This window comes from Actinia tenebrosa, unplaced genomic scaffold, assembly GCF_029948245.1.
Source record: "Actinia tenebrosa isolate PJP-AT-01 unplaced genomic scaffold, QUT_ActTen_1.0 PGA_scaffold2__45_contigs__length_23673736, whole genome shotgun sequence".
Classification (NCBI taxonomy): domain Eukaryota; kingdom Metazoa; phylum Cnidaria; class Anthozoa; order Actiniaria; family Actiniidae; genus Actinia; species Actinia tenebrosa.
In genome coordinates this window covers 13,734,404-13,754,809 of record NW_028292579.1, presented here as the reverse complement: position 1 = coordinate 13,754,809, position 20,406 = coordinate 13,734,404, and the positions used below count along the sequence as shown (strand labels likewise).

General features: G+C 44.6%; 1 protein-coding gene and 1 pseudogene across 1 annotated transcript in view; both read left to right on the top strand.

The window, feature by feature from the left end:
* The first annotated feature begins 534 nt into the window (after nt 1-534).
* LOC148909293 (uncharacterized) lies at nt 535-3,988 on the top strand (annotated as a pseudogene).
* A 1,253-nt stretch (nt 3,989-5,241) lies between these two features.
* The window catches only part of LOC148909292 (uncharacterized), a 36,917-nt gene continuing 21,752 nt past the window's right edge, over nt 5,242-20,406 (top strand). Inside the window, exons 1-2 of the mRNA XM_089034076.1 lie at nt 5,242-5,678; nt 6,913-7,024. Coding sequence (XP_088890202.1) covers nt 5,242-5,678; nt 6,913-7,024 — 549 coding nt within the window. The remainder of the gene's footprint in view (nt 5,679-6,912; nt 7,025-20,406) is intronic.

Sequence of the window (20,406 nt, the reverse complement as noted above, 5' to 3'; positions counted from 1 at the left end):
CACCGCAAAAATGATCCCCTGGAAATCGCGGAACCTGGACTGAATAGAGTTGTTATAACTCATGCATATTTGCCCCGAATCGCCGATGGCAAACATGACCATGTTTTCATCACTTCCTTGCATTTCACTTTAACTTTGGCAAACCTTCTCACCAAAGACAAATATTCTTTTGTTTATTTACCACTCGGACTTGCCAAGTCTTTTTCACTTCACAAAGAATTGGTGAGCTGACGATTGTCGTTTGCCGTAATGGTTATTCCTGTTTTTTTTTTTTTTTTTGTTTTTGTTTTTTTTGTTGTTGTTGTTGTTTTTTTAAATAATAACTTGGAGAAAAAAATTCTTTCTTTCTTTCTTTTTTATTTATTTATTTTTTAATCTACAAAAAATCTTTCAAAAATTGATAGTCTCTATAGCAACAAGAACAAGGTATGACGTGATTTTGAATTGGGCAATTCCTTTACTGATAATCTCTTTACCTCGTGGTTTAGTTGCAAAGTATTTCATAATGAATCTCTTAAATGTTACTGTCTTTTCATGATCATTTTATGCACTCTTGCTGTTACCGCCTCGGTCAGTGATAACGAAGCATCAAATTCAGATGATGATTTTGTGGAAAATAAGGTAAGAATCTTATATGTATCATATTTTTAGCCTAATTTTGTGAACTGTTTATGTGCATTACATGCGTCCGCCTTATCATCATTGTAAACGCATGATTTCAAAACAAAAGTCATAGCATTAAATGGTATTGAATTTAACTGAAAGATAAATATTTGCTTATATTAACATATTGTTTAGAAACTTTTACGTCAGCTACGACCGTAAACAGTATGCTTATTCAATTCTACAACAATGTTCTTTAAGAGCAAGACATTTGACCTCTAGTACTAAGACATGGATTATAGCTAGTTTATTTTTAACGTTAATTGACTGACTGACAGACGGATGAACGGACTGACTTACTGACTGAGTGAGTCAGCAATTTGCCAGGGCTATGGCTACATAGGCAATGATTATCATCGGTTATTTTATCGTTGGCATATCTTATATCCTAAATATTTGTATAAATTTTCAGGCCGCGTCTAGAAAGAAAGGAATAAGAAGTAGTCTTCCTGATGAAGTATATGACAAACTGAAAGAAATTTTAGAGGAGAAACAGGGATTTTCCGATTGGCCAAAGAAAGAACGTCCATCCCTGAGACAAAAGGTGTACCGAAAGTGGAAAAGCGGTCATTACGAGGTGAAAGAAGTTTATGATCCTAGAAGTGAAGGCAATGTCGTTAAAATAGTCGAGAGGGTTTCAGAAAAAATAGTGCTTTAGAAATCAGAAATCGAAAGTCTGGTTAAGAGGTATTATGAAAAAACGAAGGGAGAGGGGGCAAAGAAGATTCGAAGAAATATGCAGAACATTTATTCTGGCGTTGCAGAAAAGAATGTGCACAAAGCTTTGAACAAGATGAAAGAACAACAAAAACTAAGGCCTCTCTTTAAAAACAAGGCTCCCCTTTGCCCTATAACCGCTAAGAAGGTGCAAGAGCGGAACCAGGTCGACCTTGTCGACATGAGTAATTTGCCGATAACGACCGAGGGCAAAACCTACAAGTATATTCTATCTGTAATTGATATCTTTAGCAGGTACTTACACCTTCGCCCTCTCGAAAGCAAGGAATCTCTGGTTGTTGCACGTGAACTCATAAGTATTTATTATGATCATGGTGTACCTGAAATCCTTCAAAGCGACCAAGGGACCGAGTTCAAGGGGACAGTGGAAAATGTCTGTAAGGAAATGGGAGTGAAAATTATTCGCAGCTCCGCCTACACACCTGCAACACAAGGCAAAGACGAGCGTTCTCATAGAACATGGAAAGAGAAATTGCATTTTGACCTGATGAATTGTAACGATGAAGGGGTGAACTGGGTACAAAAATTACTTTTATATCAACAACTGTACAATGAATCTCCCCATCGCTCTCTTGGCTTAGCGTGCCCCTTTGAAATTTATTACGGCCGTATCCCTAACCGCTTAAAAAACCGACTTTCATTAAATGCCAACGCTGCTACGAATATAGGCATTGAGGAGGAGACATTAGAACAGGATACGCACTTTAAGGAGCCTACTTTGGAAGAAATAGAGCATTGGAGGAATATTCAAGAACTGATCAGAGCTAAAGCTTCAAAAGCTTCCGAGAAATCAGCGCAAACTATGATAAAAAGAAACTTGCAAAAATTCCCGCCTTCGATTTACCATACTGGAGAAACAGTTCTTGTAAGAGTAATCAAAAAGACTGCAGCAAAAAAGACTGGTAAAAAGCTTACTCTAAAGACACATACTGAAGGTGAAATGCAGAAGACGGGCCACGAGAAACATAGATATCGTATAAAGTATACAGATCCAAACTCACAAAAAGTTCTAACGAAATGGTTCTCCGTAAATGATGTCACATCTCTGACAATCGAAGATGAATCGAGCAGGCAGAAAAAGTCAGAGGAAGCCGTTAAATTTGCGAAATCTGTACATAAAAGAAGAAAGTCTCAAAACTATGGGTCAGTAAAAAAAGCAAAACATTCTAATATAAGTGAAAATGTTCTGGACAAGGCAATAACAGAGATCACCAATGTTAACAAACTGACAGGTGAGACCGTCAATCTATACACTAGCTATGTTAGTGAATCTTTTCCATGTTCTAATACTGTTATAGCGAGCACATTCTTTTACCCATCGTTAGATAGACTTGCTGAAAAGGAGAAAACTGTGTCATATCGAAAATTCATCTCCAACAAAAAGCTAAATGACGGCGTTGAAAAACTGCTGATTCCCGTGCACATTCAAGAATTAAAACACTGGTTGCTGGCCATCATCTGTATGCTTAAACTTACGATCACTATCTTTGACTCTTTGGAATTAAACGCCAAAAGTTATGCCGATGTGTTTTCAAAGCTGAAATCGAGGTTCATCGCAAAGGAGAACCAATGCAATGATGACTCGGGTCAAATGGGAATACGAAATCCTAATAACTTCAAGGAAATCATTGTGCAAGGCTTACCAAAACAAACTAACGACTCGGATTGTGGAGTCTTTATGTGCTTGGCTATTAAAAAGCTATGTCAGTCAAATTTTGGCAATGAAAATGTTATACGAATTAATGACACTCAAGATTCGCGTAATGAAATGGCCAACGACTTGCTTGATCTCCCGACGCTAGTATCTTCTCCACCTCACGACTGCCGCTTCCCTCGAGATGTATTTGAAACGAATGAGGCTTGCAGTAAGGCGAATACCAAAGCTCTTTTGGACGGCCAAGTGAAAGAAGCAGGATGCCGCTATCGAGGAGAAATTCCAATGGATGGAAACTGTTTTTTCCATGACGTAAGTGACCAACTCAACAGGCTTGGTTTCGCTTCTCAGTCGCATACCAGACTCAGAGAAAACGTAATTCAGTATCTGCGAGATCATCCCAATACGCCAGATGGCACTCACTTCTCCGAGTTTATCAAGCATAATGGATGGAATTCTTACTTGAAACGAATGCAAAGAGATGGTGAGTGGGCTGACTGGATTGTGGTGTGGGCAATGGCCAATATGCCGAATATTGACATCCCCATAATCTCATCAACCGGTAGTTCCGGCCTGCGGGTCATAAACCCACACACTGACAGCTCTGCGGACTCCATCGCCATCAAGAAGAATGAGGGGATGATTCTTTTGGGGCATCAAGCAGAATTGCACCATTTCAGTTTGGAACCATGCCCGAAGACGAAAACCACAAGTAGCGACGGTGGTGATGACAGCTCCAACCAACCTAACGTCGCCCACGAAATGAAAGCAAGGTATGGAGAAGGGAAGATCTCCGAGGAAATTTGCCCGAGGTGCAATAAAAAGTACCAAAACTATTCCAGTGGAGTTTACGAGCTTAGTAAGTCGATGGTCTGCTATTCCATGGACCAAGAACTGTGTGACGAATGTGAACTTATTTTGCAGTTCCAGTAGCCTCCTTTATTTCCTGCTTGTAAGATTACATTTAAGCGGATTTATTTGTTTATTTTCACGATTTCTGCTATGACAACAACATATAATCACAGCGTTGTTAATGACGTCCATAACCAGCATTTTTAGTCACGCCCACAGAAGGATTTGTGTCAGGCACGTTCTAATTTGGTGTGTTTTTGGATAGTTGGCTTAGAGTTGTATTTAGTCATTACCCAAAGAAGTTTTCGTTAGAGAAGAAACGCATACAAAAAAAAAAAAAAGTTTGTACAAGTCCATACGCTCTCTCTGCTGCTCATTAGTTCTAGTTAGAAAAACGTTGTTTCTTTTTTATTGTATTTTTCTCTTCTTTCCTTTTTTAAATATTTCTTTTCGATTGTTTGTTTGTTTTTACACGAACGCATTGCAACATTAAAATAATCAAGACTGAAAAAAGAGTATTATTCTATTGAAAGAACCCGTCCAGGTTCCGCGATTTCCAGGGGATCATTTTTGCGGTGACGTGGGGATCATTTTTGCGCTGGGGATCATTTTTGCGACATTTTAAGATCATTTTTGCGGCAGGGATCATTTTTGCGTCAGGGATCATTTTTGCGGCCGTACAACCCCCCATCGCGGGGTTGAATCGCACTTTCTATCTTTTCTTTTCCACCCCTCCCCCCACGGTTGCTGTGAGTGGGGGAGGCTTTTTTTCACTCACAGCAACCGGTCCAAATGCGTCTACAGCGAGGCTTGAACTCGGGACTTTAGGCCTCCCCAGCTCCAAAGTCCACGATCACAAGCGAACGCCAGACACATCTGGACGCTTATGTATGTGAAAATTATTATATTTAATCTGCATATGAACCAGACAGCCGGCGTTCAATATGTAAATTACGGTGGCCCAAAAGGGTCAAACACAAATAAATATTCTAAAACACAAATAAATATTCCAGAACAAATAAATATTCCAGAACACAAATAGATATTCTAAAACACAACACAAAATTCTAAAACACAAATAAATATTTCAAAACACGAAATATTCTGAAACACACACAAATATTCCGAAACACAAATATTCAAACCAAAGCACGCCCCAGAACTCAAAACACAAGTCAGAGGCATGGTAACCAACTCCATATATTTGACAGAGGAAGACTAAGCAGCAATGCTTATGGTTTGGAACGCCTGCCATAAGCTGGCACGGAGGGTTTTCGTACGAAAGATGCCATGTTTGTTTAACATCAAGTTATAGTTATCGTTTTGCTTTAATCATGTTCTGTAGCTCGTGTGGAAATCCTGTGAAAGAGGGCTTCAGATTCTGTGTGAAATGTGGTAAGAATGTGGGTTCTTCCTGCGATCAGAGTAATATGTCTGGTGAAGCTCCTACAGCCGCCGTCAAGCCACCAACCTTCGATTCCTTTATGCTGAAGAAAAAAGATGAAAGAACCAGTCGCTTCAAGCAAAAGAAAGGGAAAAAATTGGATTCAGTCGAAGAAGTATGCATCAACGTTGGAATTATGAGATTTAATGAAGAGGAAGGCGTGCTCAAACCTCAGAGAGGCAAGAATCTGCCACTGAAACTCAGGAAGTCGTCGAACAGTGAAGAGATCTTGACATTAGCTGTGACAAAACTTACAATGCACAATTCCAATGACGTCATAAAATCATCCCCGAAGTGCTACAAACTGTTGTATCCTGATGAGCAGCAGTAAGGGGGACTCGCGGTCAATGTCAAAGATTTACGGGTTTTACAGGCGGTTTAAGGAAGGCGCCGGCAGCGGGAATAAGCCGCGCGATAAGTCCTTACTGCTGCTGTGTTGTCGAACCGCAAACGGAGGTTAAAATATCCTTTACATATAGATGGACACCATCACAAGCATTCGAAATAAAACTGTGCGCCGACTGCGAACTCAGGTGTTGGATCGTCTGGATGCTGACTTTGCCTTCACAACATTTATGGAGGGAGATACGGACGAGACGATGACAGAAGAAAGGGCTGAAAGAATAATTAACTTAATACCCGAAGGTAACTACCGGTTGGAGCTAACGTTCATAAAGTATTTAGACGGCGAGTGGATGATAGAAAAGGGGCGCAATCCTATCAGGGCGTCTGGTAAGAAGGACCTGTTTGTCTTAAACGAAAACACACGCCCGGGAGCATTGGTAGGAATAGACATGCTGTTCTACGAGGTTGCTTACCCGGTTACCGTAGTCATTTACGGTGCGTACGAGATAAAGACGCCAGACGTTAAGAAGTTGAAACCGATGCGACATCCCGGTAACTGCGTAGGGAAGTTAGTAAGAGAGTTCTTTGAAGACTCCTCTCGGGGCGGTAAACTGACTTTAAAGAGAAGAGAATCCATCAGGAAATGGGAAAAAGATACTAATAGGACCGGAGGGTCGATAGACAACATCAAGAAGTTAGAAACGGCGCTGGAGAGGCGAATCCATGTGAAAGATATTACCGACGGCTTCATTTACTCCGGGACGCATAAGTACGGCGGCCGTGGTGCGCCTATCGTAATTTACCAACACAACGGGCATGCGTGGCGAGAACTTAGATTCCCACGAAAAAAAGAAACCAAGGTCTACAAGGAGTCGCCACTTGCAGATTTAATCCACGAGAACTCCGTTTGGCTAATGGATTCAGAAGGAAGTCAGTTTATGACGCAAGACGGTACTCTTTACCGCCCCGAAGTTGAACACCAGCGCATCCAAAGCGCGTGCGAGACCTTAGGAGAAGACTTCTCAGACGAAGTGCTTAGCTCCCGTAGTTTGGACTTTCTGGCTGCCAAGAAAAGAAACGGCTGGAAACCCACGCCGGCAGAGTTCAAAGACGTAGCCAAAGCATGCGTAGAACACGGCCACGGAGGCCTATGGAACATGGAGTACGACGAAGACGAATACGTGTCGCTGGATATGAAACATTGCTATCCTGCCAGTTTCAAAGGCCTCGGCGATTGTAAGGAATATTACGACCGTTACGGACATCCGGACTCCCAGTTCTTCCGCGTGGCTTTAGATGGTAAGTACGATGCGCCAGCTACAGGATTCGTTAGATTGACCAGTTGGAAATTCGCAAAGAACTTGCATCCAATAATCTACGCGTGGTATGGAAAGCACTTGCAGGAGAAGGAATGGATACCCATACCGCTGTTAAAGTTCTTCGAAGAGCGTAAGCTGCTTACCTACGCGGCGCATGAAGCCATACTTTGTCATAGCGCCTTTACACAATGGCTCCCAGAGCACAACCCCACAGCGCGAATTGTTATAGGTAAATTCACACAGGGCGCTAAAGAAGGAGAAAAACATATGCAGCGACGCCTGATAACAGACGAAGGAGAGTTAAGCTTCCTTATTAAGCGCGCCCATGAACAAGGAACAATGGTGTCTGTGGAGAAATGGGACTACTTCATAGAAGGTCAGAAAGAACAGAAATGGAATGCATTGTGTTACTACCAAGACCATCGACCGCAATATTACCACCTGCGTGCGAGTATGTTAGCATATGCGCATATTAACCTTCTCGCGATGCTGCTGCGGTTCGACAAAGAGGACATCCCGCGCGTAGCCACGGATTCCCTACACGTGAAACCGCACGTCTTAGAAAAGATGCAAGAATTCTACACCGACGATGAATTAGCAGAAAGTGGCCAATGGCGCGTCAAAGACGAAGAAATAAAAGCCTGGAGAGAACGCGTAGAATATCACGGAGAAAATACTTGGGGCGTCGTAATGCCCACAATGAGGCCCATGCCAACCGTAAAGGACCCCATTTCCTACCAACGCTTCTCTTACCTTTACGGTACGGGAGGCAGCGGTAAGACTACGCGCGTGTTAGAACTCTTTCCTAAGATAAAGGTGCTAACGCCAACACATCGTTTGGAAAGAGAACTCTGCGAAATGGGCCACGACGCTCAAACGTACCACAGCTTCTTCCGTTGGAATGGCCAAAAGTGGGTACCAGAAGCCATCCACGACATACCTCCGGTGATACTTTGGGATGAGATTTGCACCGTTCCTTAAAAAATCCTCAAAGAATTCGTAGAGTTCCTCCGTGGAAAGTGTCAAGTAATATTCGCCGGAGATCCCTGCCAGCCTCCTCCAATAGCCGGAGAAATGCCCCACGAATGGCTAAAGGGGTTCGTAGACCATGCGGAGGAAATTAACGCCGACTACCGCAGTAAGGATCAAATAAGAAACCTGATAGCGGAATTGAGGGGCCTCAGTGACGCCGAGCAATGCAAAACACTGCGCAAACGCGTACGAGCGAAGAAATACGAGGACTTTCTATACGCCTGGCACCCTAAGGATCTGGTGCTAAGTAGTAAGCGCGCGGCACAGTCTCGCATACAGAAAGACTTACTCAATATACACCGAGAGCGCTTCCCTACGCATCCCGTACCTGTTTGCTACAAACCCCACGACACCCGCATGCAAAAAAGAGACGTCTGGGTACCTGGTACCGACATCCAACTGCAGAACGCAGTAACGCATGATAAAGCCTGGGTACCCATAGAAAAGGTGGAAAAAATAACCTCCCATCCAGACTGGCGCTTGGGCTATTGCATGACAGTCCACAGCGCGCAAGGGCTTACCATAAAAGAAACCTTATGGATCATAGACCAGCGGCTGTGTTGGAGCAACCTTATCTACACCGCCGTAAGTCGCGTAGAATATGCCAAGCAGTTAAAAAGAGCTTGGGGTCCGCAATTGCGCTACGACCGCACCCCAGAGGACGTAGCCAAAGAGAACATTGCTAAGAAACTCCTTAGCTACAAAAGACACGACGAAGAAAAGAGTACGGATCCCCGCTATGCGGGGGTCAAATTCGACCTATGCGCGGACGACGTCTATAAGAAAGGGGCAAGGTGTGCCAAATGTAACATACCTCTACTATGGAGGTTTGACCCAAATGACGATCAGCAGTTCTCCGTGGATCGCATAAATAATAAACGCGGGCATTGCAGAGGCAACGTAAGACTGACATGCCTAGAGTGTAATCGGGCGCGTGGAGCAGCACTACTCTGAGTCTTTGGGGACTATGAGCAGCTCTTCCTTGACGAATCCGCGACTTGGGCCATTTAGGTAATACAACACAGGTTGCCCTTCCTTGGTGACGGACTTCGAAATCTCATACGTTTCCGAAGACCAGTTAGGATCCGTGGCTTTCTTACTGCCATCTTCGAGTTCCCCCGGCTGATAGAGGTATCTGACCACTATGTTGCGGGGTAGCTTTTTTTCCTTCAGTCCGACCGCCCTTGAACTTCTGACGTAGGACTTGTGCTCCACGTGTTTCTTTTTTATGGCATCCTTGGGTTTCATTCCCGTAGCCCTGGCCGCCTCGTTGTTCAAAGCCGCGATGACCTGGGGGAGCCGCTGAGTCCATTCCCTGTTGCGTTTGGAGGGATCTTCCAGCTCTTTCCAATACTGGTACCCAAAGAGACGCTCGGCCAGGGTCTTATTGAATCTTTCGACAATGCTCTGACCCCTGTGGTACTCTGCTTCGGCTCTCCTAATCTTAGTGCTGTGGTCTTTCAGGGTCTTAGTAACCACGCCCATGAACTCTGTCCCCGCATCCACTTGCAGCAGCTTAGGCCATTTCAAGACGCGCTTATAAATCCTACCTAGGGCTTCTGCGACTTCTCCAGAATCCTTGCTGGTTATGGGTTCGGCGTCCTTGTATCTGCTTGCGATATCGACTACGGTCAAAGCGTACCTATAGGTCTTTCTTCTCACCTTGTCGTGCGGTAAGAAAAGCAAATCTGCCTGATGAACTTCATTGGGGGTATTTACGGTAAAGCTGGGCCTGGGAATGTACTTAGGCACGGGAAGATAAACCTGCCAGATGGTTTGTTTTCTTAGCCAGTTCTTAGCCGTTTCTTCTGATACCCTGGCCGCGGTCGCGAGTTTCTTGATGGCCGACGCTCCTTTCCAATAGCCTTCAGGCCCATAGTAAATCCTTTTGAGTTTGTCCTCTACGCGGCCCATTATATGAATTCTAAAACAAGATTGATCTTACGTCCGTTAAAATCCACCGTCTTTCCGTCCACTTTAATGGTGATGTTTATGTTTTCTACCAAATTAGACAAGTCATAGCTCAAAGAAATGGGAGTGTATTCTACTGGGTCAAATGGATTACCTTTGGGTAGAAACTTGGACATAAGAGAAGACTTTTCTCCATCGTTGTAACTATTGGCCAAATCGCAATAGACTTCGTAAGAGGATGCGACTTTCCATTTCACATCATATGTACTGCCGCTATTTATCGTGGTACTAGTAAGGCCCAGGAGTTCTACCAATGAACTGTCCTTTAAATTGGCGCTTCCATTATTTTTCTTGAATTTCATTTCATGGGGTAATCCTGTGGTAAGAGTATATCCATGCTTTGCTAGCTCCTTAGCCAGTGTTATGGGGGTGTAATGGGAATCTGGTAACTTTGGCTTTTGGGAATTCACAACGACAAAGCCATTAATCAAATTATACCAAGAATTGTACAAAGAGCAACTAACCAACCTTACGTTATGAGCTTTGATGGGAGGATTCAGATAAGTAGTAAAGTTATTCTTGTCGCTTTCCAAAAAGACGATCATTATATTCTAGGCGCCAAAGGCGCCACTAGAGGCTAAGCGCAGCTTAGACTAAATACGCCAAAGCCACGCCTCCCGCCAGCCCTGCGACTCCTACAAAGACCAATTCATTGTCTTTTTGTTTCTTAGAAGGCTGGTAGTAATTCTTGAACTGAGGCTTTCTTAACCCCGTTAATGCCGCGGGGTGCGCCTGCGCATAGAGCTTAAAGGCGTAGTCTGTGTTTTCGAAGTTCTTGTCTGCCTGCATTTTGTCTTGGTAGTTCTTGTCCAACCAATCCCTGTAAGCTTGTCTTTTTTCATTCCAAGCTGCCACGTCTCGCTGATATTTCTCCAGCGCTAAGTCGTGTCTCTTCCTTTCGGCGGCTAAATCTCCGCTTTTGTCGCCTCTAACTAATCTATCTAAATACTGACCACCATAATTAGCTCCAGTGAATGCTAAAGCTGCAATGACTCCGCCTACGACTACGCTAGCCATATATATTAGAAAATCACACCGTAGGCAGGTACTTTTCCTTCCGTAGGTAATCCTTTACCATGATAGCCCCGCCTACGGCAGCGGTCATCTTAGCAAAATTAGCGAAGCTCTTGCTTGGGTCTTCAGTAAAGTCTTCTTTGAGCACTTTCTTACCTACCCAACCAATACCCGCAACGATGGAAGTAATAATAGCTGCTTCTTCAACAGTTTTCAACAACGCGGTCGACATTATATTACAAAGCGAGAAGGTTATTACTCCATTTCAGGGATCTTACTATTTCTAACAGCCGGTTCCACAGGTGCGTGCACGGGCGCGTGATATGTTGGTGGTTTTACCTTTTTTGTAGCCCGCCATTGTAAGTAGAGGCTGCCTGCTGCTATAGCAACTCCTAACGCGCCGATGACGTAGCCTGGATTAATAAAGGATTCCTCTTCTTTCTCTTCTACCTTTTCCTCCTTCTTTGCTTTGTTCTTCCTGTTCATCTCCGCGAGCTTCTTTCCCGCGGCGACTCTGCCTGGAGATTTAGCCTTGGTAATCTTTTGCTCGGGTTGCTCTACCTTCGACTCTGGTTCACTCATTTATATCTAAGGACTTGAAGGACTTGATAAGTACTTGATAATTACTTAAGGACGACTTGGAAATAACCTGGGCGCGACCTGACCAAGTACTTGAGGATAACTTAAGTAAGTACTTAAGAAGGACTTGAGGCGACTTGATCAGGTACCTCAGCAAGTGCCGCCTGGAAGACCTTTTCGACTTCTCTGTCCTTCTTAAAGTCCTTCCAAGACACCAGTACCTCCCTCAAGTCGACGTGCTGAGCTACGTGAAGTGCCGCAGAGGCGACTGCCATTAACTTACCGCACTTCAAAGACAACCACCCACAGGTTATCTTAAGTTCTTGGGCGATGACATAGTCCTCGCTGATGTCCTTCCGCAGTTGCTCCACGTCGTCTATGGGCAGCGCAAGTCCAAGCAATTTAGTCGCAAGTCGGATAGCGGAGTCTGCTACGGCGTCCGTGGTCTTACTTGCAAGGGCGGCCTCGTATCTCTTATGGAACTTCTTGACTTTCCTCTTCTGACAGCTTATTAACATGCTCATGGGTAAGTTCCTTGCCTATCATTTCTTTACACTTCCCAGAAGACACAAGGATGTTAAGTTGTTCCTTGAGGTTACTTTCATCTAACTGCGTGGGGACTTCATCTAAGAGCTGCTCAATGTCCATATACATTAGGAATCAAAGACTTTAAAGATCTGCGATCTTTATGGAATACGGAAACCTCAAAGAGAAGATCATCTTGGAATGTTGGTGCGTTTTTAGGTGCCGCATGTATTCGTGTAACTGTTCCTTGCTTATCTCACCGCCGTAGTCGCTTAAGATGGTTTCCAGGTCAGACTTACTTGGAGTATAAAATACTACGAGAGAGCCTATGTTTTCCCTGAAGGGTTTAGAGACACTGGTAAGCTGCTGGGAAAGCAGCCAAACGCTAATGTTGTCGTGTCTGCCGCTGAAAGCGAGATTCACCAACTCCGAAGTGCGCCTTTTTACGTCGTCCCCACAGGCGATGTCGTCCAGTATGAGTAAAGTTTGCGTATCCTTAGGGAATTGTTTGTGCCAAAACTTCAAATGGCTGGATAACTCGTTAGGGTCTAAGATATCTACGAAGAAGTCGTCGTCTTTCACTCCTATGCCCGTCCAGGTGCGGTTATTCACGTAGGTGGGGCATAATAGCACGATGTAGTCGAAGCGGTATCTAAAGGGTCCTAATAGCTGCTCCACGACGAACTGGGTCTTTCCGCAGCCGGTGGGTCCTACTATCAGAGCGTTACAAGGAATATGGTTCGGATCCATTATATATACGATGGACCCAGTGGACGCAGTAAGAAGGATTGCCGCCGACGCAAAAGATAAAAGAGACACCATAGAAATGCAAAGGGAGGAGATCGATCGGCTGAAAGAGCGCGTGCAGGAATTGTACGATGAAATGTGCGGTCTGAAGCGCGCGGAAAGGTTTGGTGCGCTGATAACTATGGCAACGTGGGCTAAGGAGTCCGTTAAGGACTTCATGCGATATCCCCTGTAGAATGTTGACGATAAGGTTAAATCTTTGTTAAGGATGCCTGGAAACTATTTCAAAGAGTGTCTCAGAATGTTAACAATAAGGTTAAATCTTTGTTAAGGATGCCTGGAAACTATTTCAAAGAGTGTCTCAGAATGTTGACGTTTAGGTTAAATCTTTGTTAAGGATGTTAAATGGAGGCTAAGATATTGTTAAGTATATATGGACTGCTTGTTGTGTAAGAAGGTGTTCAGCACCAAACAAAGACTGCAATACCATGTTCGGCATGGAGTTTGTACAAAGAAACCCCTTAGCCGCGCTTGTAAGGATTGCGGTAAAGTAGTATAGGGAATGGGGGTTCTAGCGCAGTGACCACACGAGGATTTCCCGTTTAAAGTCACTAACCCGTGTTTGCGTAGCCCTCATTCCCTATGAGACCCCCAGGATTACCCGTGGGGGTAACAGCGTACTCGAAATATGTTAGTTTACGCCAGGATTACCCGTGAGGGCAACAGCGCAATCTCAACACGGGCAAGATCCGTATCAAAAATCCACCTACGGACGACCCCCACTCCAAGTGTGGTTGAGGGCAACAGCGCACTTAAATATGTTAGTCTATATATGGAGTGCGAAGAATGTAAAGAGTTCGTTAACGACTTTTGCATAATTTGTCTAAGACCTAAAGTTATCGTACCTAAGCCAGAACCCTTTTGGTGTTGTGGTAAGAAAATGCAAATAGAAGACGACACGTCAGCACAGTGTTACGAGTGTGGTAAGAATATTCGTAATGCCGTACCAAATGCTACCAGAGAGCAGTATTACGCCAATGGAGGTCGTAAGAAAACGCCATATAAGAGATTAAAATACTTCAGGGACTGGATGAGTCATATCCAAGGTTTACATCCGATATATTTAAGCGACGAAGTAAAGAAGAAAATCATAGACCATTTAGAAGAGCCAACCCCGCAAAGTCTACGGAAAACGTTGAAAAAATTAAAGCTAGGGAAATATTACAAAGCTATTCCCTATCTTTTGTCTGAAATTACCGGTAAGTCTATTCCTGAGGTTTCTGATATGACAAAAGCCGAGTGGATGTTTTGTCGGCTGGATAAGGATATTCCTTATTACCCTGACGTAATTTACGAAATATTTTACAAAATAGACCCCAACCACCCCCTGTTAGGATGGATTCCGAGGCGACAATAACATATTACGCGTAATAATTCGCCAAATAATTCATATTACGCGTAATAATTCGCCAAATAATTCATATTACGCGTAATAATTCGCCAAATAATTCATATTACGCGTAATAATTCACTAAATTTATATTACGCGTAATAATTCACTGAATTTATATTACGCGTAATTTCTAGACTGACGTTCGATATGTAAATAGAATCCCGTCACGATATTTACTGAGCAAGCTTTCTTTGAAGCTCTTCTTTCGCTTCTTGATAGATCTTTTTGCGAGATTCCTCGGAAAGATCTTTTACGACTGTTTTTTTATTCCTTATGTCCGACTTTAATTTCTCGTATTTGTCTTCTTCGGTCAGAATAAGCGAGAATTCTACGTCGTCTATCTTTCTGTCACGCAAAGCCTTTGAGACAAGGTCGGTAATAGTATTTACTTTAGCCCTAGACAGAGCTATTGTCGTGTCATGCTTGGATATTTTCGTGGATAGCTTTTTCATAATACCCGTAGCAACAGCAGAAATAATACCACAGGTTGCCCCAACGCCGGCCAAAGGAACTCCAACAATTATTCCCGGCCCAGTAAGCGAAGTAGCAACGCCAGAGCCCGTTAACACAACAGATATGGATCCTGAAGTTATCGCAATCTTATGTAGCGTACTCCGGGCTCTGACGTACTTTTTTCGGACTTTTTCGTAGTGTTTTGTCTGCCCTTCCAAGTAAGCCAGGATTAAGTTCGCTTTATTAAGCCTGAAGTTTTCGGCATCCGTTATTGGTGCCGTAGTGTGATAATTGGGAACATCTGGGTACAACTGAGGTGCTGAAGGTATAACATCCATTATATATACTAATGTACGACGCTTTTGGGAATGATATTGAGGAGCAGCCACATCACGACAACCGGGATTACTGGAACTGGAGGGCCTTTAGGAAGATGTTTCCGCATGCAGACCCTAGTAAGTTCGAAAGGAGACCCGATGGGATTTACTATAACGGCTCTAGGATGTACAGCAACGAGGATTTGAAACATTCGAAGCTGGAGCAAGTAGGTGATCAGGTGCAGCGATTGACGATTGTACACCCCGTTCATAAAGAAAGGCCACCAAAACCCGAGCATAAAGCACCTAATTTTCCTAGAAACTTATTGTTAACTACGGAAGATTACCCATTTTACGATGCTGAAGGTGGTGTAAACAACTTCGAAAAGCTGGTAACGCACCTGAAGATTTCAGTGGGTAAACAATCATTTGATGTAGTAGTAAGGAATATCTATGGGGATACGATGTTAAAGCATACGTCGGGTAAAGAGGCCAGGGAATGGTTAGCAGGACCCAATATGCGATATTGGCCGCAGCAGTTAAACTTTGCTGTCTGGGCCGCCACTAAAGGTTGTGGCGTTGCCGCGGATATGTTTCACGTTCCGATCATGCGGTTTCACGTTGCCTTTACGGTAAGGAGGTTGTTGAAGGAGCTTAACGTACCTTTACCGGGAGATAAGGCATTTAATCCAATGAATAATCGATATAACGCCGCAGCCCTGGAAAGGTTAATTAATGAGTTCAAACCACAGCAAAAAGACTTTCGTTATAAGGAGGGTAAGACGCATGGGCTGGGTATAGTTTACGTTTGGGGTGCCAATGGTGAGAAGCCGGCTGACTACGGACATCAGGAATACCCAAGTAATGAGTTAGAGTTCAGTGATATGGGTGGTAATAAGGGTAATAATTCATTAATTACTAGAATTCAAACGAACTACCCCGGCACTTGGGATCCATTTGTGTTAATGAAAGGAAAAGGTTTAAGGAACCTAGCCAGGATTAACCGTAGCATTGAAGCATTCGTGTACTGCATCCTGGGAGCGCAGGTAAATACCCGCAACCCCATTGTTGGATCCCAAGGCGCTTCACAGGAAACGCAACAAGAATTCCTAACTTTATTTGAGTCTGCAATAATAGAAAATGACATATCTAAATCGGTGCAGAGATATCAATTGGCGGTGCAGCAGTCTAAAGTGCGACTGGATTACGCTTTGTCGCCTGGTTGTTGGTTGATGCCAAGTAATTTGGTTATCAACGCCAATTCCGTCGTGGGTTATAACAACAAACTTCAGCGAGCAACCAAGGATATGAAGTTTGGGGTGAATGACGTGAACTCTGACACTCTTAGAAGCATCCCCCATTTCGTGGAGAAGCCTAAGAAGGAGCACGTAGAAAAGCCCGCACCAAAGAACGTAAAGAAGAAACCATCAAAGAAGGTTTTGCCTACGATATCTGAGGAATATGACCATAACTTACTAAAAGCCGGCTTAGCCACCGCAAGCATTGGTCTGAGCTATTATATATGGCGATGAACAACCCCTACGTAACTGGAGTAGATTGTGTCTATACGACATACACAGGCGAGAAAAAATACTCCCAGGCATCTTGGGTGGACGTCACGGGGATGTCCGTGGACCTGAACTACTCAGGGAAGAAGTTAATCCTTTGTAGTATTTGCATTGGTACGAGCAGCCATGCCAACGTCGGCTTTAGGTTCCTGGATGACAACGGCATACTGCAGCCTATGCGCACGAAGACGAACAACAGGGAGCCTGCGCATTTCTCCGTAGAGCCCAACCCCGGCAGCGTCGAAAATCTATCGGTTTGGACTTTCCATATGGTTGCTGATTGCCATGGGAAGGTAAGGCTGCAGATAAGAGTAGACGATACGGGAAAGGTCACGGTAAATAGCATAGAAAATCAAAGGGATACTATCTATAACCACGCCACCATCAGCACTCTTACGGTGCTTAGCCTTTAGGAGGATCTTTGATCCTTGATATATATGAATCCGCACGTTAAGGAAAATAGGTTTTTTCATTACCTGGGGGAGGAGGAGTACAAGAACGATGGTAATTGGCACGACACCGGGCTGTGGGTGAAGGTTGGGGGCCTGGGATTGATCATATGCACTATTGACATTTCGGCGGGGCGTTCGTGTAATGTAGGGTTTAGGATCGTCGATGAGACCAACAACCCACTAATGCCTTACAGAGCAAAAATTAGTAATAGGCATCCGGTTCACTTTTCTTCGGAGCCCCCCGTGAGTAGCGCAGAAGATCTAACGCCAGCAACGTTTCATATGATAGCCAATTGCCAACATGCAAAGCTTCAAGTTCGTCCCAGCGAGTTGAGTGGCAAAGACAGCCGCTTTCGGATAAATGCTGCTCCGACAGAAGGTCCTCCGACGGATGCTATTTGGAATCATAAGCCCATTAGCACCATGACCGCCATACCACTAGTTCCGCATTATCAAGGCGGTGCGAATACTATCTTTACTTATCCCCAGTCGAGGACGCCTCGGACACCCGACGACGATAAGCCCGACATAACATACAAGGATAAGATTAACCCTTCATCTTCTTCAGGAGTACCACTCCAATAGCTACGACTAACATCCAAATGTTATTCCCCACAAACTTTAGCAGTTCTCCGCCGGCCCTAAGTGCCAAGGAAACAACCGAACCCAGCAGCCCAGGAAGACCGGCTGCCATCTTTTTTCCCAAGTCCGTCAGCCCACTGCCTAATTTCTTTACGCCCGCGCCTGTAGCCTTAAGCGTGGACAAGATCACGCCTACTACGGTGCTAATAGCGACCGCAAATGCCAGCGGAAGACCATACTTCAAAAGGGCTCTTTTTACCTTTTCCTTGGTGGTAAGTCCCAATTCTCTTTCCAGGTTGTCCTTTTGCGCTTGTAATTCCGCGACTCTTTCCTGAAGGGCTTCTAATTCCCTTTGTGCTGCCTCCCTTTCCTCTTCGGGACGAGTTTGGTCATTGATTATTTCCTGCTGCCGCTCTATTTGTCCCTCCAGGTCTTCGATGGCCTGATCTCTTTGCCGGATTTGTTCCTCCTTAGTGTTAATTTCAGCCATTAACCGTCGCCGTTCCACTAAAGAGCCGGCTATGGTGGTTTGTAGGTTATCGGTATCGTCTTTAATTAGATCCAACTCCTGCAGGGCGAGGTTAAGAGCCCTTTGAGTTTGATTTCTTTCGCGTCGAATTTGGGTTCTTTGGTCTACCAGCTCCCTTATTTCTTGATTTTTAAATTCGACTTCCCTCCTATGTGCGTCGGCAAGCCGTTGGTTTTGCTTCATGTATTCCTCCTCCCTTTCTTCCAACGTTTCCCGCAGTGCTTCCACTGAGGCGCCAGAGCTTTGGGCTTCTCCTAAGTCCTCCCGTGCTTTGTCTAATTCGCGCAGGGCCTGATCCACCTGATTTCCTATTTCTTTTATTCTTTCATCTTGATGGGCGGACTTCTTTTCAGCATCGGCAAGTAGCTGACCTTGCTTTGCATATTCTACATCTTTTTCTCTTAACTCCCTTTGCAGATCCGCGGCACGTTTTTCCGCGTTGGTCCTTTCGGTTAAGTTGTGCAGCCTTTCTAACAGGCTTCTAGTAGCACGCTGAAAGCCTCTTAATCTTGAGACGTCGCCCCTAACGTTGCCCTCCTCATCAAAGAGGGGTTGCGGTTTTGTCCAGCGGTCTTTGTCGGGAAATCTTAAGTCTTGGACGCTTATGAGGACTTTGTTTCCCTTTTCCGTAAGCTTTACGTCGTCAGCATCAAAGTTGTCGTAGCGCTGCGTTAGCTCTTGCATTGCCCACTCTACGGTTTCCCGCGCGGCTGCTTCCGGCTCGCCCATGTTTTGAAGCTCTATGTACTCAGGGGGAGACTTGCCGGGGTTCTTTTCCCCCCACTTACGAGCAAAGGCTTTCTTAAAGCTTCTCCATTCTTTACCAAACATGGTTACGAATTTAATGTCGAGCATTGAAGAATTAGTATCTGCGACCTTTATTAGTTCTTCATATTCGTTGTCGTTAATATCAGCCTGGCCTTCTTCGGTAAGGGGATCCAATTCGGGATCTGTTCCTTCTACTTCCATTATATATGATAAGCTCAAAGTTAAATCCCAACGTATTACCTAAGCAGGTTGGCGGACTGAAAGCAGAACGCACCTTTCACCGGGTCACCTTTACCCCCAGTAGCGCAAAGCCAGGGGAAACCCTGTACGTAGGCGTGCCCCGCCTAACAGATAACCTAGTGTTGGTTCCTGGCACCCTGGCGCTAAGGTTTGACCTAGCGGTGCAGTCAAGCCCCACAGATGAAAGGATTATCGTTAACAACGTGGGTCGCAACATCGTTTCTAAGATGCGCGTAAAGTTCGCCGGGGAATCCTTGCTGGACTTAAATAGGTACGATCTGTATACCACGTACAAAGACTTATGGTTGACGGCCTTTGACCGCGCGCAAAGGATAGAACAAGGAATTGGTAGTGTCATTCTACGTAAGGTCCGCACACCTACGAAAACGCAACCTACTGACGGCAGCGGAGAAACCGCAGTGGCAGACGCAAAGCGAATAAAGACCGCCTATGGTAGTAAGTATGTCATACCGTTGGACTTTGAAGTAATCACGAATCACGGTGTGTATTACCCAAGACAGTTATCCGAGCTACAGTTTGAAGTAACTTTAGCAGATGCTAATAACATTATTGGTGGGCTAAGCACTGCACTTACCACAACAACCCCATACTCTATTACCAACTTAGAATTACAGTACGAAACGGTGTACAGCGAAGAGCTGGCCCGTAGCGCTGGCATGGAATACAGCTCCGGCAAGGCATTCCTTTACGACCACGTAGTGATGTATAAGACGTTCAGCTTCCTGGATAAGACGGATGAGGTTATCAACCAAAGCATTAACCTCCCCCGAAGAAGTCTCACGGGGTTGATGCTGGTGTTTGCCAAACCCTACGAAGCCGGTAAGCGCGACTCCGAGGCCTTTCACAACCCCAACATTACTAACGTGGGGGTCAACATAAACGGCGTTCCAAACAAGGTCTACTCCCAGGGGATAAAGCCCGCAGACGTGTACAGAGAGGCCATGCGCAAGTTTGGCGACCAAATTAGCCCCGAGGAATTCTTTAAGGACAAATATGCGCTGTGGATTGACATGCGCACCATTAACGACGAAGACCTACATGGTCAAGGTTTATGTCTAGTAAATACGCAGGACGGCATAACATTGGAAATCAAACGCACCAAGAATGCCTCCGCGGGCGACGGTGATAAAATAAACTGCT